Source organism: Phacochoerus africanus, chromosome 14, assembly GCF_016906955.1.
Source record: "Phacochoerus africanus isolate WHEZ1 chromosome 14, ROS_Pafr_v1, whole genome shotgun sequence".
NCBI classification, from domain to species: domain Eukaryota; kingdom Metazoa; phylum Chordata; class Mammalia; order Artiodactyla; family Suidae; genus Phacochoerus; species Phacochoerus africanus.
The window spans coordinates 837750-857436 of NC_062557.1; the positions used below are offsets into that span (position 1 = coordinate 837750).

A 19687-nucleotide genomic window follows, 5' to 3' on the forward strand; every position below is an offset into this window, starting at 1 on the left:
CCCGGAGGGCCGGCGGCAGCCACAGCTCAAGGACGACCCTGCAGGAAGGTGCGGAGGCGCAGCCTGTCTGTCTGCAGGTGGGAGAGTGCGAGACGGGATGCTTGGCGGGAGGGTGGGGGTGGGGTGGGGGGGTGCAGGCTCCGGGGGGAGCGAGGGGAAGACCCAGGGGACTCGTCCCTCTCGCGCGGCAGGCGGCCAAGGCCAGGGCACGTGTCGGTCTTCCCTCTGGGGCTGCAGCACATCTGCACGGCCTCCCAGCGCAGCCCCGAGAGAACAGCGCCTGGGTCGGGCGAGAGCAGCCCGCTCGGGCCGCAGGAGGAAACAGGGCAGGGCAGCCGACAGAGGCGGGACGGGCCGGCCGAGGGGAGGGGGCACTGCATGTTCGTTTAAATGCTTTGGGTACAAGTTGTGGCACAGCCTGATGAAGGGGACAGAACGCTTCCCAACCTCTGTCTATTGACACCCATAGAAAATTACCTGTGGTCATTGAATGGGCAGGAGAGGGCCAAGGTGGTAGCCTTCCTGACAGGCAGCCTGCACACACAGCAGCGGGACACCCTGACTGAGACCGTGCACGTCGAGGCCGGAAGTGAATGGGCCTCGGGCTGGCTCCTCTGGGACGCTTCCCTCCCCAGGGTTCCAAGAGGGCTGCCGCAGCTCCGTGCATCACGGCAGAAGGCCAGGAGTCAGAAGGCGTACCTCTCTCCCCCTGCTTTGCCTTTTTTTAATTGGAAAAGGTTTTCCCGGAGCTCCCAACAGGTCCCCCTCTTCCATCTCACCTGGGTCATGCAGCCTCCCTTGATGGGTCTCAGGGAGATGGTTGCAGACCCTCAGAATCCACTGCCTGGAACTAAACAGGGTTGGGCTTCCAGGGCAGAAGAGCCGGGAGGGGCTGTGGGTGGGCCGCCGCAGGGTCTGCCCCCGGGACGGTGGGGAGGGAGACACCGTCCTGGGCGCTGAAGCTGCCGCTTTTAGGCAGCTCTTGGCGGTGAGCGGCGGGAACTGCCTCGGCTTTGAGAGAGATTTGGTTAGAAAGAAGGTTGGAATCGATGCCGTTTCGCCGTCTTAGGTACCCCCGTCTCCTCTCCTTGCGTCTTGAACACTGAGCCGGTCTCACCGAGCAACCGTGGGGTGTCTCCACTTTGTGTAAAGTACTTTTGAAAACCTGGCCGGCGCCCTCAGCGGTGACCACAGCTCTGAGGCCGTGAGCGTGCTGGCCCTCCTGACGGGGAGGCCCGCGGGGGCCCCGGCCGGCCGGCCGCTCCGGAAGCTCGGTGCTGAAACTGGAAGGCCCTGTGCGCCGCCTGCTTTACATTTTCAGCGCGTGGTGGGGGGCAGGCAGGCCCACCGTCCCGGGCAGAGTTGAAAGTGGGACCCACGCCGTTGAACCACGTGTGCGGTGGGCGGTGTTAAGAACGGGGCCGCGGGCGGGGTATTTCCAGCGCAGGGGGGAGGCCCAGCCCCTCGGGCTTTGGGGGTGGAGCCAGAGCCGCGCCCCGCCCCCTCCCACGCCGCATATGCGCACTGCTGGCCCTTTGTGGGCCTGACCGGGTGCTGCTGCAAGCGGGTCTCAAGGCCGAGCCGGAGCCTGACACCCCCGGCCTATACACTGGCCTGGGGTCTGGATCACCCCGCGGCACCGCAGACCCCAGGGCCACTGTAGCCCGTCCCCCACTGTCCTGGATCCGAGGAGCGCGCCCAGCCTCCTCTGACCCTAATCCTCGCTGCATCTGGACAGAGCCCTGGCCCGACCTGCCCACCCCCCCCCCAGGTTTCCTGGTAGCAGTGGCTCGGGGACTCTTCTTCTCCCCCCACCCCCTCCCGCTCCCCTCCTGCCCGCACCTGCGGAACCCTGTGCATATGCGGGCACCCCCAGCCCTCCTCTACCCAGCACCTGCTGCTTCCCTGAAGCGGGCAAAGCCCGCCCTGGCCACCTCCTCCCAGGGCTCAGCCCCGACCCGGCTGCCCACCCTTCCCCCCAGCACTAGCCTCCACACCACGGGTTGTTTGTGTCACCTATCTTGGTTCTGTTCTGTCGCTGGGAGAATGCGGGGCGGGGCGGGGTGGGGGCGGTCTGCAACTGCATCTTCCTTGACCCTTGACCCCTGGCCAGCACAGGCAAGTACACAATAGGCAGTCAGTCAGGACGTGCACGCAGATAACCAAGAAGCATGGGCGCCCAGCAGGGCCGTGTCTGCGGCTCAGGGACCAGAGCCCGGGGCGGGTGGGCGGCAGGTAGGCTCCATCGCCTGGGCCCCAAGCTCAGCCCCGGTGCACCTCAGTGCCTCAGAGTCAGGCCGCAATTATACCGAATTGGAACTGTTTACAACTGGCTGGAAGGTCATAGCCTTCAAGTCTCAGATTTCTTCTTTCTGACCTCATAAATAACCCAATTGAAAAGGTATTTTGAAGCACCGTGGCAGGGGCTAGTCGTGTGTAAATAACCCATCCAGACCGACCAGCCGCGCTCTCAGAGCGGAAGCGCTCAGCCAGGGCAGCCGCAGAGAGCAGGGGTGCTGGCTCTGCCGGCCAGGCAGCCCTGGGAGAGCTGAGCCAGGCCTGGCCCGTGGAGACATTTGGCGGTGGACCAGGGGCTCGTTGGGACATCAGCCTGCCTAGTGTCTACACTGCAGGCGCAGGTGGCCTGGCTGGACAGCACTGGAGCAGAGGGCCCCAGGCCTGGTCCAGCCTGAGTGACACCTCCTTGTGGCTGGGAAACCAGCACAGCGCCTGGGGTTTTAGGTGACAGTCTGTGCCCACCTCTCCCGCAGACGCCAGGCTCACACTACAGAAGCAGAGATCTCAGGGGGGCCCTGCCCTGCTTCCCGGACCCCTGTCTGCGGCATCTCCCCTGCCCGTGGGCACGGAGCTGCTGGATCTTTCCAGTAGTTTAATGACCTGCTGTGGGTACCTTTCACTCGGCTCACGACACCTGGGTGCTGCAGCGACCCTGCCGGTGTGTGTGGGTGCTTGTGGGCACGCGCAGTCAGGCGAGTGCCTCGGAGAGACACCACTGGGCAGAGGTGAGCAAAGCGCACTCCAGGACGGGTTACCTAATCACCCTTGGAGGGTTGGCACAGGTCATGTTCATGGCCCCGGGCGTGAGGCATCTTTCCTCACTCCAGTTCTGGTGTGTCTTATCAAACTTTTTCTTTTTTTGGCCAATCTGATGGGTGAATGGTGGTTTTAAGCTGCAGATTTTAGGATTCCCGTCGTGGCTCAGTGGTTAACGAATCCGACTAGGAACCATGAGGTTGCGGGTTCGATCCCTGGCCTTGCTCAGTGGGTTAAGGTTCTGGCATTGCCGTGAGCTGTGGTGTAGGTTGCAGACGCGGTTCTGATCCCGCGTTGCTGTGGCTCTGGTGTAGACCAGCGGCTACAGCTCTGATTCGACCCCTAGCCTGGGAACCTCCGTATGCCACGAGAGCGGCCCAAGAAAATGGCAAAAAGACCAAAAAAAAAAAAAAAAAAAAGCTGAAGATTTTAAATGATGGGTGAGACCGGCCGGTTGACGTCTGCTTGGTGTTCAGCTTTGCGGCCTTTGCAAGGAGACCATGAGGGGCAGCAGCAGGAGGAAATGAACCTTGGCTCCGGTCTTGAAATCAAGGCAAAGGTTAGAAAAGTACTCTGGGAAGGGCTGGCTGTGGGCGGTGGGGCTGGGGGCCAGTTTTCACACACAGATGCAGAGGAGGGTCCAGGGAGCTCCCATCGTGACTCAGCAGGTTAAGGACATGACTGGGATCCACGAGGTTGCAGGTTCGATGCCTGGCCTTGCTCAGTGGGGTAAGGTTCTGGCATTGCCGTGAGCTTTGGTGTAGGCTGCAGACGCGGTTCTGATCCTGTGGTGCAGCTGTAGTTCCAGTTTGACCTCTAGCCTGGGAACGTAAGGGGGTGGCCCTAAAAAGCAAAGGAAAAAAAGAGACGGAGGTCCAGCTAGAAGCCTGTATTTTCTGAGGGCCTGCTGGTGCCACGGCCACTGCTCTTCAGCCACTGGTCCCAGAGCACTGAGTCACTGCCCAAGGTCCCAAGTCCCAAGCCCCGCTCCCCCTCTGGAGTTGCAGGTGGCCCGCAGGGGCCAGGGTTGTCCCCGAGGCCAGGCAGATGACGGGCAGAGGCTCCTGAGGAACGCGAGCGCCTGCCTTCCAGAGGGAGGGCCTCCTGGCCCTGCCCCAGGGCAGACAGGCCTGCCCATCTCAGGTCCCCAGCAGGTGGGCACCCTGCTTCCTCCTGGGGGGCCTCTTCCTCTGGGCCCCCCAGGATGAGGGAATGAAGGGGGTCCAGGGTTCGTGTTGCGGGAGGGTCTCTAAGTTTTTGTTCTTTTAGAAATTACATTGGTTTTCTGCAGAATTACATTCTGCCTTTAACACGGGTTGCCTGAGGCGCTAAGATGCGACCTGCACGGGCCTGTTAGCTGGCTACTGATCCAAAGTTATCTTTAGCCTCTGTGTGGCGGGAATGTTTCTGGGCCCATCTCCCCGGGGAGATGCCTGAATCAGAGCGCGGGCTGTACGGAGGCTCCAGGAAGCAAACAGGCAGCCCCTGCCCCTCCCGCCCTCCCTCAGCCTGAGTTTGCCGCTGGTGCCCTGTGCCACCGCCGCTGCCGATAGCTGTCCCTCTGCCCACCTCAGTGTGTCCTCTTCCAGCTGCTCCAGGAGCCCCGGGATGGCATTCAGACAAAGAGGCCAGGCCCAGAGAGGCTAGGCTGCTTCCCAAGGTCACACAGTCCCCCGTTCGTGGATTCCCTGAGCCCACCTGAGAAGGATCCCGGATGCCAGTGGCTCAGGCAGCAGGTGACTGAGTGCAGGTGGGCAGGGCCGTGCTGACTACCGGGCAGTGCTTGGCCTGGTCAGGGGTTGGGGGGCCTGGGCGGCTGCCTTGTCCAGCAGAGGCAGTTGATGCCAGCACCTCACAGCTGCCCTCCATGGCGGCGTGGGGCCAGCAAAGCGAGATCGTCCTGGATTTTGAGAGATGCTGGAAATCTTGTTTTTTATACAGAATGTTTCCATGTTTCGTTTTCTGTGGGTTTGTTTATTTGTTTGTTTTTTATCTTCTTTCAGGGCCGCACCTGCGGCATATGGAGGTTCCCAGGCTGGGGATCTAATCAGAGCTATAGCTGCTGGCTTATGCCACAGCCACGCCAGATCTGAGCCACGTCCGTGATTACACCACAGTTCACGGCAATGCCAGATCCTCAACCCACTGAGCAAGGCCAGGGATTGAACCTGCAACCTCATGGTTCCTAGTCGGATTCGTTTCCGCTGTGCCACAATGGGACCGCCCCATTTTTGAATATTGGCAACTAATTACAAAATCAAAGGACAGGCCAAATTACTGCCCAGCTTGAGAGCTTGCACCCCGGGAGCCAGACCCATCCCTGCCAGGTGGCACGTGGTGTCTGTGGCCCTTCAGCTCGGGCTGGGGAGGGGGGCAGCCTCCAGCAAGGCACCTTCCCAGACCAGGAAGACGCGCGAGCCGGGAAATCCAGAGTCTGCCTCCCGCTGGGAGGGTCGCGGTGATGGCGCCGCAGAGCAGACGCTCCCGTCCCCGTTCTCGTGCTCGTGGTTAGCGGACCGGCCTGCAGGGGTCACCAGCCTCTGAGGGGGCCCAGGACACCACCTCATCCTGGCATTTTGTGTTCCTGAGTGGAGAAGCAGAGTTTGGGGCCTTCCTCGCAAGTCAGGTCGTGACTCAGCCATGGCTCTGCCAGCCCAGCTGTGCTCCGAGGACACGAAAACACACTCTGAACACGGGACCTTGGAGTCACCTTGTCTGTGTGCCCTCAGTCTGGCCTCCCCACAGATGCTTCATGCTTCTCACGAAACCCGGGCTCTGAGCACAGGAGAGCAGGGCCACGTGCCCAGAGCCACAGCCGAGGGACAGGCAGAGGGAGCAGCCGCTTGTGGTCGGACTAGAGAGAAGCAAAAAGAGGGCGTGTGATCCGGGGACAGTGGCCTCAGAGAGCCGTGTGTGATTCCAGGGACAGACTCACCAGGGACGTTACTTTGCTTCTTCCCAGCTGTGGTCCCCACACCTGTGTGCAAAGCAGGCACCCTTGGGCCTGGGACCCCGTTCTAGAAGGTGGACTTGGGCTTCTGGTGCGTCACAGTGAGGCGGGCGGGCCCCGGGGGAGCCTGGCGGGGTGGGGGTCCAAGCTCCACCGCCGCCCCCCCACCCCCCACGCGGGAGGATGTCCCAAGAGCCAGACCTCAGAAGGGCTCCGGGGCCTCGGGCCGTAGGCGGCAGTGGGACGTGCCCGTGGGCACCGTGATCGGGAGTGTCCCAGGGGCTCTGCTGGTGCCAGCCTCACCCACGGGACGGGGCCAGGCGGGGGAGCAGGCTGCGCAGCCACAGAAGAGGCCCGCTCCGCCCTGGGCAAGCCCTTGCAGCTGAGAACCCACGTCCTGGTCAGAGGCGGGCACTGCAGATCTGTGTGAGCTGAGCAGCCCCCCCGCAGCCTGCCTGCCTGACTTGCCGAGACTCGCCAAAGCCTCAAGTGTCCCTGAGACCTTGGGACACCTTCCAAGATGTCTCTCCCCTCAGAGACCCTCCGAAGGAAAGGTTTCGAGAAGCAGACGGCGAACTAGGCCTTGGTGAGCTCTTTTTTCGAAGTTGTCATGATGCAACGCTGTGTGCGGCTGGCACTTGGAAAACACTTGTGTTGAAATAACTTTTAAAACAAAGTAAATACTTGAAGAAAGAGCCAGATGGGCTTATAGGTTAGTGATGTTTATTCTGGGGCCACAGCTTGACCAGCACTCGCTCCCGCTTCTGGCCGGGCTGAGGACTGGGCAGCCACACCCTCCATAAACAGAATGTATGAAACAGCCGCTTCAGGCATCAGACGAGGGCCCAGGACGGTCGTCCTTGAACGAGGGAAGACAGAGGCGGCACCACTGGGCCCCCCTGCTCCCGCCCCAGGGTTTCTGGCTGCAGGCACAGCGACAGGAACACCAAGCAGAACACAGCGCCCTGCGGGGGGGCGGGGGGGGGTGCAGGGGGAGAAGCAGGAGTTGAGCGTGGGGAGGCAGAGGGTTGGGGTGGCAGGAAAGGGTCCAGGGCCGGCCGGGGGTGCGGAGAAGCGCCCAGAGCCCGTGCCGGGATTGTCTTGCGTCTTTACTGGGTGCCAGCCCGTGGATGGGCAGAGTCAAACTCCGCGAACCCGGACGAAGGAAGGACCGACCGCCTGTGAGCTGCCCCACCTGCAGGGCTCTCATGGGGGGCAGTGTTCAGGCTCCAGCCTTCCCTCTGCAGCCCCAGAGAAGCCACACCTCGCGCCCAGAGCCAGCGGCCTCTGGAGTGCGAGCCCCTCCGGACTTGCCCTAAGAGCTGAAGAAGAGTCTTTGGCATGGCCAGATAGGGAACCTAACCGCCTGCAAGACAAAGCCCAGTGCTCTGAAAAAAGACAAGAAAACTCAACAAGGCGGTTAAACTGTCCAACAGCCAGTGAAAAATTACAGGATGGCTTCACTGGCAAAATTTATAAAATATTTAAGAAAAAAATAGTATTCATCCCACCCAAACTCATTTTGTAAAAACTAAAGGATGGAAGAAGATAATTGGTCTTGCGAGGCCAGCACTGTCCTGATGGCGAGATGCGGGGAGACACAGACATTATAGGAAGCGGGAACTGTGGGCGCTGTGCTCAATGAGCAGAGGCCGGGAAATGCTGAGTAAGGCACTAGAGCACCACAGCCAGCAGCTTGTGAAAAAGGTGGTACATCCGGACCTGCTACACCGACGCAGGTTGGCACCATGTTAGACTATCGGTATGCTGTATTTACAGATTCAAAGCAGGAAACCAGGAGTTCCCGTCGTGGCTCTGTGGTTAACGAATCCGACGAGCATCCATGAGGTTGCAGGTTTGATCCCTGGCCTCGCTCTGTGGGTTAAGGACCCGGCGCTGCCGTGAGCTGTGGTGTGGGTCGCAGACGCGGCTCGGATCCCGCATTGCTGTGGCTGTGGCGTAGGCCGGTGGCTACAGCTCTGATTCGACCCCTAGCCTGGGGCCCTCCACTCCATATTCCGTGGGTGCGGCCCTAGAAAAGGCAAAAAATAAAAATAAAAAGAGGGAAACCACATGATTGTCTCAATAAATACAGAAGAATATTTAACCAAATGGAACACCCACTCGTGGTTTCTTTAAAACCCTCAGCAACTTAGGAGCAGAAAGGAACTTGTTTGCCTCACAAAGGGCATTTAGGCAATGCCTACAGCTAATGTTTCACTCGGTGGCGAAAGGCTGATGTCCATTCCACGCTGTGCTGGTGGCGCTGTGGCCACGTAGTGAAACAGATTTTGCACAAGAAGTCCCACCGTGTGGCGTTCCCGTCATGGGCTCAGTGGTTAACGAATCCGACTAGGAACCATGAGGTTGCGGGTTCGATCCCTGGCCTTGCTCAGTGAGTTAAGGATCCGGCGTTGCCATGAGCTGTGGTGTAGGCTGCAGACACGGCTCGGATCCCACATTGCTGTGGCTCTGGCTATAGACCGGCAGCTGCAGCTCCGATTCGACCCCTCGCCTGGGAACCTCCATATGCCGCAGGAGCGGCCCTAGAAAAGGCAAAAAGACAAAAAAAGAAGACGTCCCACCGTCTTTATTCACATAGTACTCATCTAGTACATAAAACATTTATATTTTTATTTACATAAAAATCGTAAATAGCATACCCCCAAAAAAACCTTACTAGAACTAACAAGTGATTTAGCAAAGGCCCACGATCCAAGATCAATTTACCAAGTCAATTATATTTCTGTATCTGTTAGAAATTGCAATAAAAATACCATTAATGATAGCATCCAAAACCATGAAATACTTGAGGATACACTAAGCAAAATCCTGTATGCTTAAAAAAAAAGATCATTGCACAGAAAATTAAGACCCAGGTGACAGAGAGATGGGACCCATTCCTGGTCTCCATGTTCAGAGGTCATTTCTTATAAAATTTATACATTTAACACAATCCAAATCAAAATGCCAGCAGGCTCTTACAATTGAAATTGAAAATGAAAATTTACGTGGAAACAAATAAGGCCCATTTTAAAAAAACAGCCAAGATACTCGAGCAGACATTTTACAGAAGACGAGGCCCACGTGGCCAGCAAGCTCTGAAAGACCCTGTCCGCGTCACCGGGGACGCGGATGTAAGCCACGGCCAGAGGACACGGCACGGTCACTCCGACGACGGGAAACCTCCAAATCCGGACACCGACCCGAGCCTGGCGTGGCTGGAACCCACCCGAGGGAGCACGGATGACTGCTCCTGGAAGGCAGCGTGGCCGCTGCTTAAAAAGTGAACCACACCCCGCACGGCCCCGCCGCTCCGTCCCGCTCCGTCCCACGTGGCTGGGAGAGCGCGAGGGAGAAGGGTCCCCGCAGCCAAAGGCCGGAACTCGGGCGGGAACCGCACCCTTGTCCGTCAGCAGATGAACAGAAGGCGTCCCCGTGCTGAGCAGTGTCGCCGTCCCACACGCGCACGGCCCGATGGCCGTGACCGCAGAGGCAGCGCTCTGCCCTCCGGAAGGACCAGACAGTGAAATTCCGCGGACGGCCGTCGCGCCATAAAGTCATGACGACGGACAGCAGAGGGTGGGTGCCGGGGGCGGGGGGGCGCTGGGGGGACGGAAGCCTCCAGGCCCGCGGTTGTGTGGACTCTCTGCCGCCCCCGGCATGTGCTGCACACTCAGAATGGGTGCGTCTCGCTGGACGGGAATGACCGAGCGGTGGAAGCTCCGTTCTCAGATGCAGCAGGACTGCCTGAGCTCAGGGCCGCCGGGCAGCCGCGGGGACCCGCCGTGGACCAGGCGGCCGTCCTGCTCCCCACGTCTGTCTCTCTCCTGGCCCTGCCCACCCTCCCAGGCCCTGTCTCCAGTCTAGGAGACCGGAGGCTGTCACAGGCAGCGCCCCGAGGACCACGGTGGGAAGGACGGCGTGTCCCCTTGCCTCTTGGCTGCTGTGGGTCCCTGCAGAGCTGCTCTGATTCCCATCAGCTCACTTGGCTGCTCCTAACCATCCTCCGCCGAGGCGCTAGGCCTCCTAGGGGATGTCATCCCTGTCGGGGCCCAGGGCCTCCGGGAGGGCCTTGGGGTGGAGGAGCGGCTGGCCTCCCCCTCCCACTTGGCCAGGGCTGCCCTGGGCTGCAGGCCTGCACTCAGGACACGTGTGAAGAAGCCGTTCCTCGGCTGGAAAACCCATTAGGAAGCCGTGGGTAGAACAAACACACGCCTGTTTGCTGGAGTCGCACGGTGATTTGCACCCCGGAGACCATGGCACATCTCTCACTCGTTGTGGAAAGCGGTGGCGGCCTGGACCCTGCCTGCCTGGGCGGGGAAGGCCACCAGCGGCTAGTGGCAGAAGCGGCCGTGGAAACCAGCCGCCACCCCTGTCCTCCAGCCGGGGACAGTGACGGCAAGGCATCCGGCCCGTCCCAGCGAGACTCCCTCTACCAGCCAGGTGGCAGGCGGGTTTGGCGTTTTCTCGCTGCTTCTAAGACGCTGTCCTCTTGGCTGGGGGGCTCCGGGGCCCAGGCTGCCCTGTCCCCGCGAACGTCCACGCTTCACTAGCAGCTGTTCCTTGGGGCCTTGTCCCTGAGAGCGGCCTGTGGCCCTGTCGTCCCCGTGGTGACTTTCCTCCCTCAGGGCTGACGCGCACCCGCCGGAGGTGGTGGGGGCCCTGGAACCATCTCAGCCGGGGGGTCCCCTTGTCTCGTCCCCTGACTCGAGAGGACTGGGGCTCGTTTTCCACAACGAAAAAGGATTGCAGAGGGTTTTTAAAATCACACCTCTATCGAGCTAAGGACCTTCCCCCACCGTCTCGCTGTCCTCAGAAACGGGGGTCACGCGTCAGGCGTGGTCTTCCGCATTCAGATACGCCTTTCTTTCCCCTTTGTGGTGAGATCTGGGCTCCTCTTAACGTGATGACGATATGTGTTTAAGACTCATCTGATGTGTACAAATCAGGTCGTCGTTTGTGGGCAGGTTGCAGAGCCACACGCACGAGCCGACCACGTCCGGCACTAACCGTCTCTCGCGCGGCCCTCCCCTGGGGCGGGAACCGCTTCGCTCATCCGTGAGCGGGGCCGCTGTCTCACACGCTCTCCCTGCTGATCCGAGTAACCGAGTGCCGTGGACGTCGACTGCCCCTGGAAAACCCGGTTTCCTTGAAGCTCCAGCAGGCTCTCCCCAAGCCGTCGGAGCCGGTCCGTCGCCGTCGCGGTTCCGGAGAAGGGACTGGCCGAGGAGCTCAGCGTGTGCCCTACCCGACGGCCTGGATGGCTCCTCGGTCACCCGAGTTACCCCTGCTGGGTTCATTTCCTCTCCATTTTTGGGGTCAGTCTTGACAGAGGTCAGTCCTGCGCTGTGCTGTTTGTTTGCCTGGGTGTTTACTTCGCTGGAGTTTGCCCCTGTCGCTCCGACTTCCTTTTCCTTGTTGCCGAGTGTGTTCTGTGTTCTGTCTTTCTGCCTCCTCACGCTGGAGGCTGGCCCACCTCTTGGTAGTTTGAACCGTCCGTGTTTCCGGATAAAGAGGACCCGAGGCCCTTTCAGCCGCGACCTGCAAATTCCGAGGTTCCGCTTGGAAATGTCTCGTGCCTCACTCCGCGATCTCCAGCAGAGCTCAGGGATTGCTCTGCTCCGTCAGGGCAGTACAGGCTCGGGAGGGTTTTGATGTGGCTTCAGGTTTTGTTGTATTCTCTTTGGAAGCATTGAGACCTGCCCTGTGGCCTGATAAGTGGTTTGATTCTGTATGTGGCCTTTGTCTTAGAAAAGGAAAGTGCATGAACTGCCCTTAGTTTAGGCAGGTAACTTGCCTCCTAACTTCATGCTAATTAATACCTTTGCCTAAGTCTCTGCGTCTCTGTATGAGCTTGTGATCTCCGGGGAGATTAAACCCTTCATCTACCTGTTTCTGCCACTTGCTTTACCCTGCACCTCTGTCCCGTGTCACCTGACATGTTTTAAAGGCATCTCTTCACCAGCACACAGAGTTCTTCTTTGCCTCTTAGGACATTTTGTGCCTAATTCCCCTTTTTTGGTCGTTTTGCCTGCCGTGTCGCACATGGAGTTCCCGAGCCAGGGGTCAGATCAGAGGCAATTTCCACCTATACCACGCCTGTGGCAACCTCAGATCCGCGAACGAACCCTCTGTACCAGGCCAGAGGTCTGCCTCCCAGTGCTGTAGAGTAGCTGCTAATTCCATTGTGCCCCAGAGGGAACTCCCTAATTCTGGGTTGTTTGGTTTGTTTTCCGATATCTATGTTTCTTTTGTTTTGAATGGGTCTTTTACACAACATCTTACTGGATCTTGTTTGTTTTCCAAATAGAACCAATTTGAGAGTCTTTTCCTCATTGGTGAATTCACCTCATTGACGTAATTCTTACCAAGCTCTCCTCCTGCCCTGGAGCAGCTCCCTCCCTCCCAGCCCTGTGAGCACTTGAGTGTGGTCCCCCTGCCCCTGCGTCTTTACACACAGTGCCCTGCCCCCCAATTCCCCCCCTGCCGTCTTTACACACAGTGCCCTGCCCCCCAATTCCCCCCCCACGTCTTTACACACAGTGCCCTGCCCCCCAATTCCCCCCACCGCGTCTTTACACACAGTGCCCTGCCCCCCAATTCCCCCCCCCCGCCGTCTTTACACACAGTGCCCTGCCCCCCAATTCCCCCCCCCCGCGTCTTTTTACACACAGTGCCCTGCCCCCCAATTCCCCCCCCCCCCGCGTCTTTACACACAGTGCCCTGCCCCCCAATTCCCCCCCCCCCGCCGTCTTTACACACAGTGCCCTGCCCCCCAATTCCCCCCCCGCGTCTTTACACACAGTGCCCTGCCCCCCCAATTCCCCCCCCCGCGTCTTTACACACAGTGCCCTGCCCCCCAATTCCCCCCCCCCGCGTCTTTACACACAGTGCCCTGCCCCCAATTCCCCCCCCGCCATCTTTACACACAGTGCCCTGCCCCCCAATTCCCCCCCCCGCGTCTTTACACACAGTGCCCTGCCCCCAATTCCCCCCCCCCCGTCTTTACACACAGTGCCCTGCCCCCAATTCCCCCCCTGCCGTCTTTACACACAGTGCCCTGCCCCCAATTCCCCCCCCCCCTCTTTACACACAGTGCCCCCCCCCCCCAATTCCCCCCCCCCGCCGTCTTTACACACAGTGCCCTGCCCCCAATTTCCCCCCACGACCCGTCTTTACACACAGTGCCCTGCCCCCAATTCCCCCCCCGCATCTTTACACCAGTGCCCTGCCCCCCAATTCCCCCCCCCCCCCGTCTTTACACACAGTGCCCTGCCCCCAATTCCCCCCCCCCCGCGTCTTTACACACAGTGCCCGCCCCCAATTCCCCCCCTGCCGTCTTTACACACAGTGCCCTGCCCCCCCAATTCCCCCCCCCCCGCCGTCTTTACACACAGGCCCTGCCCCCAATTCCCCCCCCCCCCGCCGTCTCTTACACACAGTGCCCTGCCCCCAATTCCCCCCACCACGCGTCTTTACACACAGTGCCCTGCCCCCAATTCCCCCCCCCCGTCGTCTTTACACACAGTGCCCTGCCCCCAATTCCCCCCCCGCGTCTTTACCACAGTGCCTGTCCCCCAATTCCCCCCCCCCGCCGTCTTTACACACAGTGCCTCCCCCCAATTCCCCCCCTGCCGTCTTTAAACACACAGTGCCCTGCCCCAATTCCTCCCACCCCCGTCTTTACACACGTGCCCTGCCCCCAATTCCCCCCCCCCGTCTTTACACAGTGCCCTGCCCCCAATTCCCCCCCCCCCCGCGTCTTTACACAAGTGCCCTGCCCCCAATTTCCCCCCCCGCCATCTTTACACACAGTGCCCTGCCCCCAATTACCCCCCCCCGCGTCTTTACAAACACAGTGCCCTGCCCCCAATTCCCCCCCCCCCGCCGTCTTTACAAGCACAGTGCCCTGCCCCCAATAATTCCCTCCCCCCTGCCGTCTTTACACAACAGTGCCCTGCCCCCAATTCCCCCCACCCCGCGTCTTTACACACAGTGCCCTGCCCCCAAATTCCCCCCCCCCGCCGTCTTTACACACACAGTGCCCTGCCCCCAATTCCCCCCCCACCGCCGTCTTTACACACAGTGCCCTGTCCCCCAATTCCCCCCCCACCGCCGTCTTTACACACAGTGCCCTGCCCCCCAATTCCCCCCCTGCCGTCTTTACACACAGTGCCCTGCCCCCAATTCCCCCCCCCCCGTCTTTACACACAGTGCCCTGCCCCCAATTCCCCCCCCCCCGCGTCTTTACACACAGTGCCCTGCCCCCAATTCCCCCCCCCCGCGTCTTTACACACAGTGCCCTGCCCCCCAATTCCCCCCCTGCCGTCTTTACACACAGTGCCCTGCCCCCAATTCCCCCCCCCCCGCGTCTTTACACACAGTGCCCTGCCCCCAATTCCCCCCCGCGTCTTTACACACAGTGCCCTGCCCCCCCAATTCCCCCCCCCCCGCGTCTTTACACACAGTGCCCTGCCCCCAATTCCCCCCCCCCCCGTCTTTACACACAGTGCCCTGCCCCCCAATTCCCCCTCCCCCACTGTCTTTACACACAGTGCCCTGCCCCCCAATTCCCCCCTCCTCTGCCCCCCCCCACAGCACTGTGACCGGAACTCTCCTTTGGGGCTGCTTTGCTGTCCCCACTTCCCAGGTCTCTGGCCGCTGCTTCTGGTTTGCTCTTCTCGTCATGTCAGCACTTCTCCCGGGAGCACCCTCTACACAGACCCTTCTACTGAACCACGAGTGTGATCCTGCTTGTTTAAGAAACACTCACGCCCGTGCCCCCGGAGGGATTTAAAGTGTGTGGTCCCCGGAATTCAGTAAAGAGGTGGCAGGGCTCCTGTCGCCTTGACCTCATGGGAACTGCGTCCTCTGAGCACTGCCCGGGGCCAGTAAGCCTCGTGACTGTGTAACGACTGCTGGACAGCGAGGGATTGTTCTCCAGCCTGGGACGGGCGGTAAAAGAGTTCCTGGGGGGGAGTCCCCTCATCAGCAGAAACCAGTCAGACTGGGATCCGTGAGGAGCGGGTTCAATCCCGGCCTCGCTCCGTGGTTAAGGATCCGGCGTTGCTGTGGCTGTGGTGTAGGTCACAGACACGGCTCGGATCCCGTGTGGCTCTGGCTGTGGTGTAGGCCGGCAGCTGTAGCTCTGATTGGACCCCTAGCCTGGGAAGCTCCGTAGGCTGCGAGTGTGGCCCTACAAAGCAAAAAAAAAAAAAAAAGAAGAGTATTTCCTGGGCTTTGCACGAGTGACGCTCGTGGCCGGGTCGCTTGTGAATCAAAGGTCCAACTATGACGGCTTTTGGCACTGTCCCGCACGCTGCCCCCACTCCGTTTACATTCTGGCTTAACCCCGAGAGCCAGGGACCGACCTGACGGCAGGTGCCACGCGCGTGAGCAGCCCTCCCAGCCTGAGGTCCCGCTGTTGGGCTCCATGGCCCCTGCTGCAAACGTGGGTTCCAGGGCGGGCTGTGTGGTCCCGGCCGAGGCTCCCTGGTCTGCGTGGGGACGGAGGGAACCCTGCAGATGGGCAGAGAAACCCAGCCACCCACGGAAGGGGCACCCGACCCAGGGGGCTGGGCCGTGGGTCGGGGCCCTTGTCTTGGCAGCACCCACAGGAGGCCTTCTGACCTCCAGCCCGGCAGCCTCTGCCCTCGGCCCCGCTGCACCAGCTCCGTGTCAGGCCGGGGCCCCACCGCCCCCGTGTAGGGGCTGGGGCATGAGGCGGCTGTAGGCCAGGAAGCTTTGCCCGGAGCCGAGCCTGTCACCGGGCCGGCACTGGGCAGACAGACGCTTCCCTGCCCTCACGCGGTCCCTGAGAGGCCTCCTGACCTCCCTGCCAGCCTCGGGCCTCCCCCCAGGGTGACATGGGGTGGGGAGCCGTGGAGAAGGTGCGGGGAGCACCCGGGCAACCCAGTGGGTGTGTGTGATGCCCACTCCCGGCCCGAGTGCCAGCCGCCTGCCCTGCTGGGCCTGGCTGTCCCTGGCCTCTCCTCCCGGGGTTGGAGGGGGACTGAGAGCTGTCCGTGGGGTCCTCAGGTCATCCTGGGGCCTGGGCCGAGCCAGGCAGCTGGCGCGTGCCTGCCAGTGGTGGCTCTCCCGTGGGGCCACGTTTCCATGGAAAAGGGGAGCGTGGCCCCGGGCACAGCTGTCCTGCCAGGAGGAGCAGAGAGCCGGCCCTGGAGGCGCGTGGCCTGCGGGCTGCACCCTGGCCGGGCCTCCCCTGGGGCAGAGCCCCGCGGGCTTTCTTGAATTTCACCTTGGTGCACGCCCCCGGCTTCGATCTCCACGGAGAGGCAGGCCAGCCCCCCAGCGCTCTGGTCAGTGTGCTCCAGGCTGTCCCCACACACAGCCGGCCAGGGTCCCGACGGGGGCGCCTGGCTCCTCGACTCCTGCCTGCACTCTGCCTCCCAAGGGGGACCAAGCCCCACCCCTGGGCCCAGCCCCCGCTGTCCTGACCTCTGTCCTGGCGCCAGCTCCTCTGCTCCCTTCCCAGCCTGGCCTCTCCCAGCCCCTCTCCCGCGGAGCTGCACCTCAGACAGGCCTCCAGAAGGGCTGGGTTCCCTCGGAGGGCAGCCGGCTCTCTTCACAGAGCGTCACCCCTGGTCCCCTGCCCGAGGCCCGGCTCCCTGCAGCCCAGCGGCCTTTCCCAGAGCCCACGATGGCAGCCAGGCTGGGCCACACGGAGGGGTGCCCGCACGTGGGCTTGGGGAAGCCCCAAACCAGGGAGGAGGTGCCCCTAAAAGTGACGTGAGGAGGATCAGGGCCACTGTCCCGGCCTCGGGAAGGGCAGAGGAGGGCGCCGGTGTGTTCACTAGCGTGGGTTTGGAGGCTGCCGCAGCTCCAGGCTGGGAGTGGCCTCCGGGCCCTGGAGACTCAAGGGCTTCCCGCCTGCCCTCCTCCCCTGCCGCCCAGCAGAGCAGCGCGGGTCCACCCAGAGCCTCTGCCCCAGGGGCCAGTGGCCGGGCGGGCTCAGGGTCTGGCCACAGCGTCCTGCCCGCGGGGATCCCGCACTGAAGGCCCGGGCTCTGTCCCAACGAGCCGGGGCCTTGGGTGGATTGTGGGGGCAGCAGCAGACTCTACCTTGTAATCACCGATTCCCTTGGGTCCAGGGTGGGGGTGAGGAGACTCCCTGGGAAGCAGGAGAGAGGCCTCGGCAGAGAGGAGGGGCCGTCGGCACGGGGCGGGGTCCCCCCAGAGAGGAGCCCAAAGAACCGGCTAGAGCAGCTGAGGCCCAGGTGAGCCTCAGAGGGCCTTGTCCCTGGTGGCCAAAGCCGCTGCCGGGAGCTGAGTCTTGAATGGCCCCAGCTCCAGGGAAGGCTCTGGAGAGCCAGGGCGGATATCCCCTTTCTCAGCAGTGCAGCGGCCCTTAGAGGCCTGGCCGCGTGTCCTCGGGCTCAGCCCGCAAGGCAGGCACGCTGGAGGCCAACGTGGAAGGGCTGGGCCAGCTGGGCCAGCTCAGGCCTCAGCGCGCAGAGCCTTGGAGCCCCCAGACGGGAGACTGGGCCGCCTCCCCCAGCGCTGGTCCACGAGGCCTTCCCCACCCAAGGCCCTAGGGTGCCCTGAAGGTCTCGGGGAAGGCCACCCACCGAAGGGCAAGCACATGCCCCTCTGCCCTAGGAGCCCCGCCTGCATCTCAGGGAACCTTCCCGAGAGTGGGGGCTGGACTATTGGCGCCTGGGAGGCCAGAGCCGTGCCCCTAGCACCCAGCGCAGGAGGACGGCAGAACGGGCCGGGTAAGGGAGCGAAGGCAGGCAGCAGGGTGGGGGCCTCACTGCCATGTGCCAGCTCCTGCTCTGAGTTGCGGGACCACGGTGTGGGCACAGGGAGACATCCTAGGGCGAACAGGCCTGTCCTGTCCGGCTTCATGCCTGAGCCAGGCCTGCGCTGCCCTGGAGGCCTGTCCTGGAGGAGCCAGTCACCCCCCAGGGTGACTCTGCAGAGAGAAGGAGCTTGGCCTTGTGCGCAGGTCCCACCCCCGGCCCCGGGTGACCCTGGGAGGCAGCCTCTGGTCCCAGGGCGCCGGCCTCCCAGCCAGAGGAGGGCTGGCCTTCGCCCTCCAGCCCGCTTTCCCCGGGAGCCCGAGGTGGCTCTGGGATGAACTCAGGCCACCGGAATCCCCTGAGGGAGGGACCCCAGCATCCCGGCTGTCGGAGTCCTGGCCCTGCTCCTCCCCACTGGCTGCTGCCTTCCATCAGGAAAGCAGGCAAACGGCTGGAGCTGGCCAGAGGCCCCTTCTCCACTTGTAGAGGCGTCTGGGCTGGGAGGGCCCGTGCCTAGAGAAGGAATCCCTCTGGGGTTGAAGGACCAAAGACATGGAGCATTTTCTTTTTCTTTCCTTTTTTTTTTCCTTTTCCTTTTTTTGGCCATGCTTACCCCACATGGAAGTTCTCGGACCTGGTATCAAACCCGTGCCACAGCAGTGACAATGCCAGATCCTTAACCTGCTGAGCCACAAGGGAACTCCCGACACAAGCCTTTTCTTTTTCTTTTTCTTTTTCTTTTTCTTTCTTCTTTTTTTTTTTTTTTTTTTTTTTGCTATTTCTTGGGCCGCTCCCGCGGCATATGGAGGTTCCCAGGCTAGGGGTCGAATTGGAGCTGTAGTCACCAGCCTACGCCGGAGCCACAGCAATGCGGGATCCGAGCCGCGTCTGTGACCTACACCACAGCTCACGGCAACGCCGGATCGTTAACCCACTGAGCAAGGGCAGGGACCGAACCCGCAACCTCGTGGTTCCTAGTCGGATTCGTTAAGCACTGCGCCACGACGGGAACTCCCAAGCCTTTTCTTACTGAGCGGGAAGCCGGGGGCCTAGGGGTGGGGGGATGTCTAGGGACCCACATCCTCACCCCACCTGAGACGCCCGCCCTCAGAGGCCCACAGCCAGAGGATAGCGGCCGTGAGGACACAGGGGGGGCACCACCGGCTATGACCCCACGGAGGCCCTGGGAAAGGGAGACGGTTCTAGATGTTTCCAGATGCCAGCGGAGCAGAGAGTCTGGCCCGGGTGCGCCTGGAAGACCCCCCAGCCTGAGGTCGCTGGAGGAAGTGCAGTGTGGGCTGTGTGCTTTCAGAGCCCAGCTTCCCTGTGCGGCTGCCCTGCTGGCCTGGCCTCAGCCTCCAGACCCGCCCAGGTGGATCCGCCTGTGCAGCACGCGGTGCTGGGCCACGTCCTGGCCGGGCCTCCAGACCTCTCCCCACAGCATCAGGGTTCCACGCCCAGGTGGTGGCTTGGCGGCACCCGTGAGGGATGCCAGTGCCACTCAGCCAGGCTTACCGACCCCGGGGCAGGGTCCTTCCCCGGTGCAGACCATTCTGGAGCCCAGACCGCCACCCACCGGGCCAGCGCACTAGGGAGGGAGAGCAGCCTCGGAGCTTGCACGTCATAATTGCTTTGTTTGTTTTATTTTTCAATTTTTAAATGTATTTGTAGACAATATATTTTTTTTTTTAGGGCCGCACCCACTGCGGCATAAGGAGGTTCCCAGGCTAGGGGTCCAATCGGAGCTGTAGCCACCAGCCTACGCCACAGTCCCAGCAATGACAGATCTGAGCCACATCTGCGACCTACCCTGCAGCTCATGGCAACACGGGATCCTTAATCCATTGAGGGAGGCCAGGGATCGAATCCGCATCCCCGTGGATCCCAGTCGGGTTCGTTAACCACTGAGCCACGAAGG

General features: G+C 61.6%; 1 protein-coding gene across 6 annotated transcripts in view; it reads left to right on the forward strand.

Annotated features, from left to right (window-relative positions):
* CCDC57 (coiled-coil domain containing 57) overlaps nt 1-19687 on the forward strand; it is a 99640-nt gene that overhangs the window by 78909 nt on the left and 1044 nt on the right. For 2 of the 6 annotated variants that reach the window (XM_047757005.1, XM_047757010.1), the window contains one exon: nt 14658-14863. The exons of 3 other annotated variants lie outside the window; for them this stretch is intronic. In XM_047757005.1, the coding sequence (XP_047612961.1) occupies nt 14658-14755 (98 nt within the window). In that variant the 3' untranslated portion in view covers nt 14756-14863. Of the gene's footprint in view, nt 1-3368; nt 3398-14657; nt 14864-19687 lie in introns of those variants that run through there. One more of the 6 variants, XM_047757009.1, reaches the window with a different exon arrangement.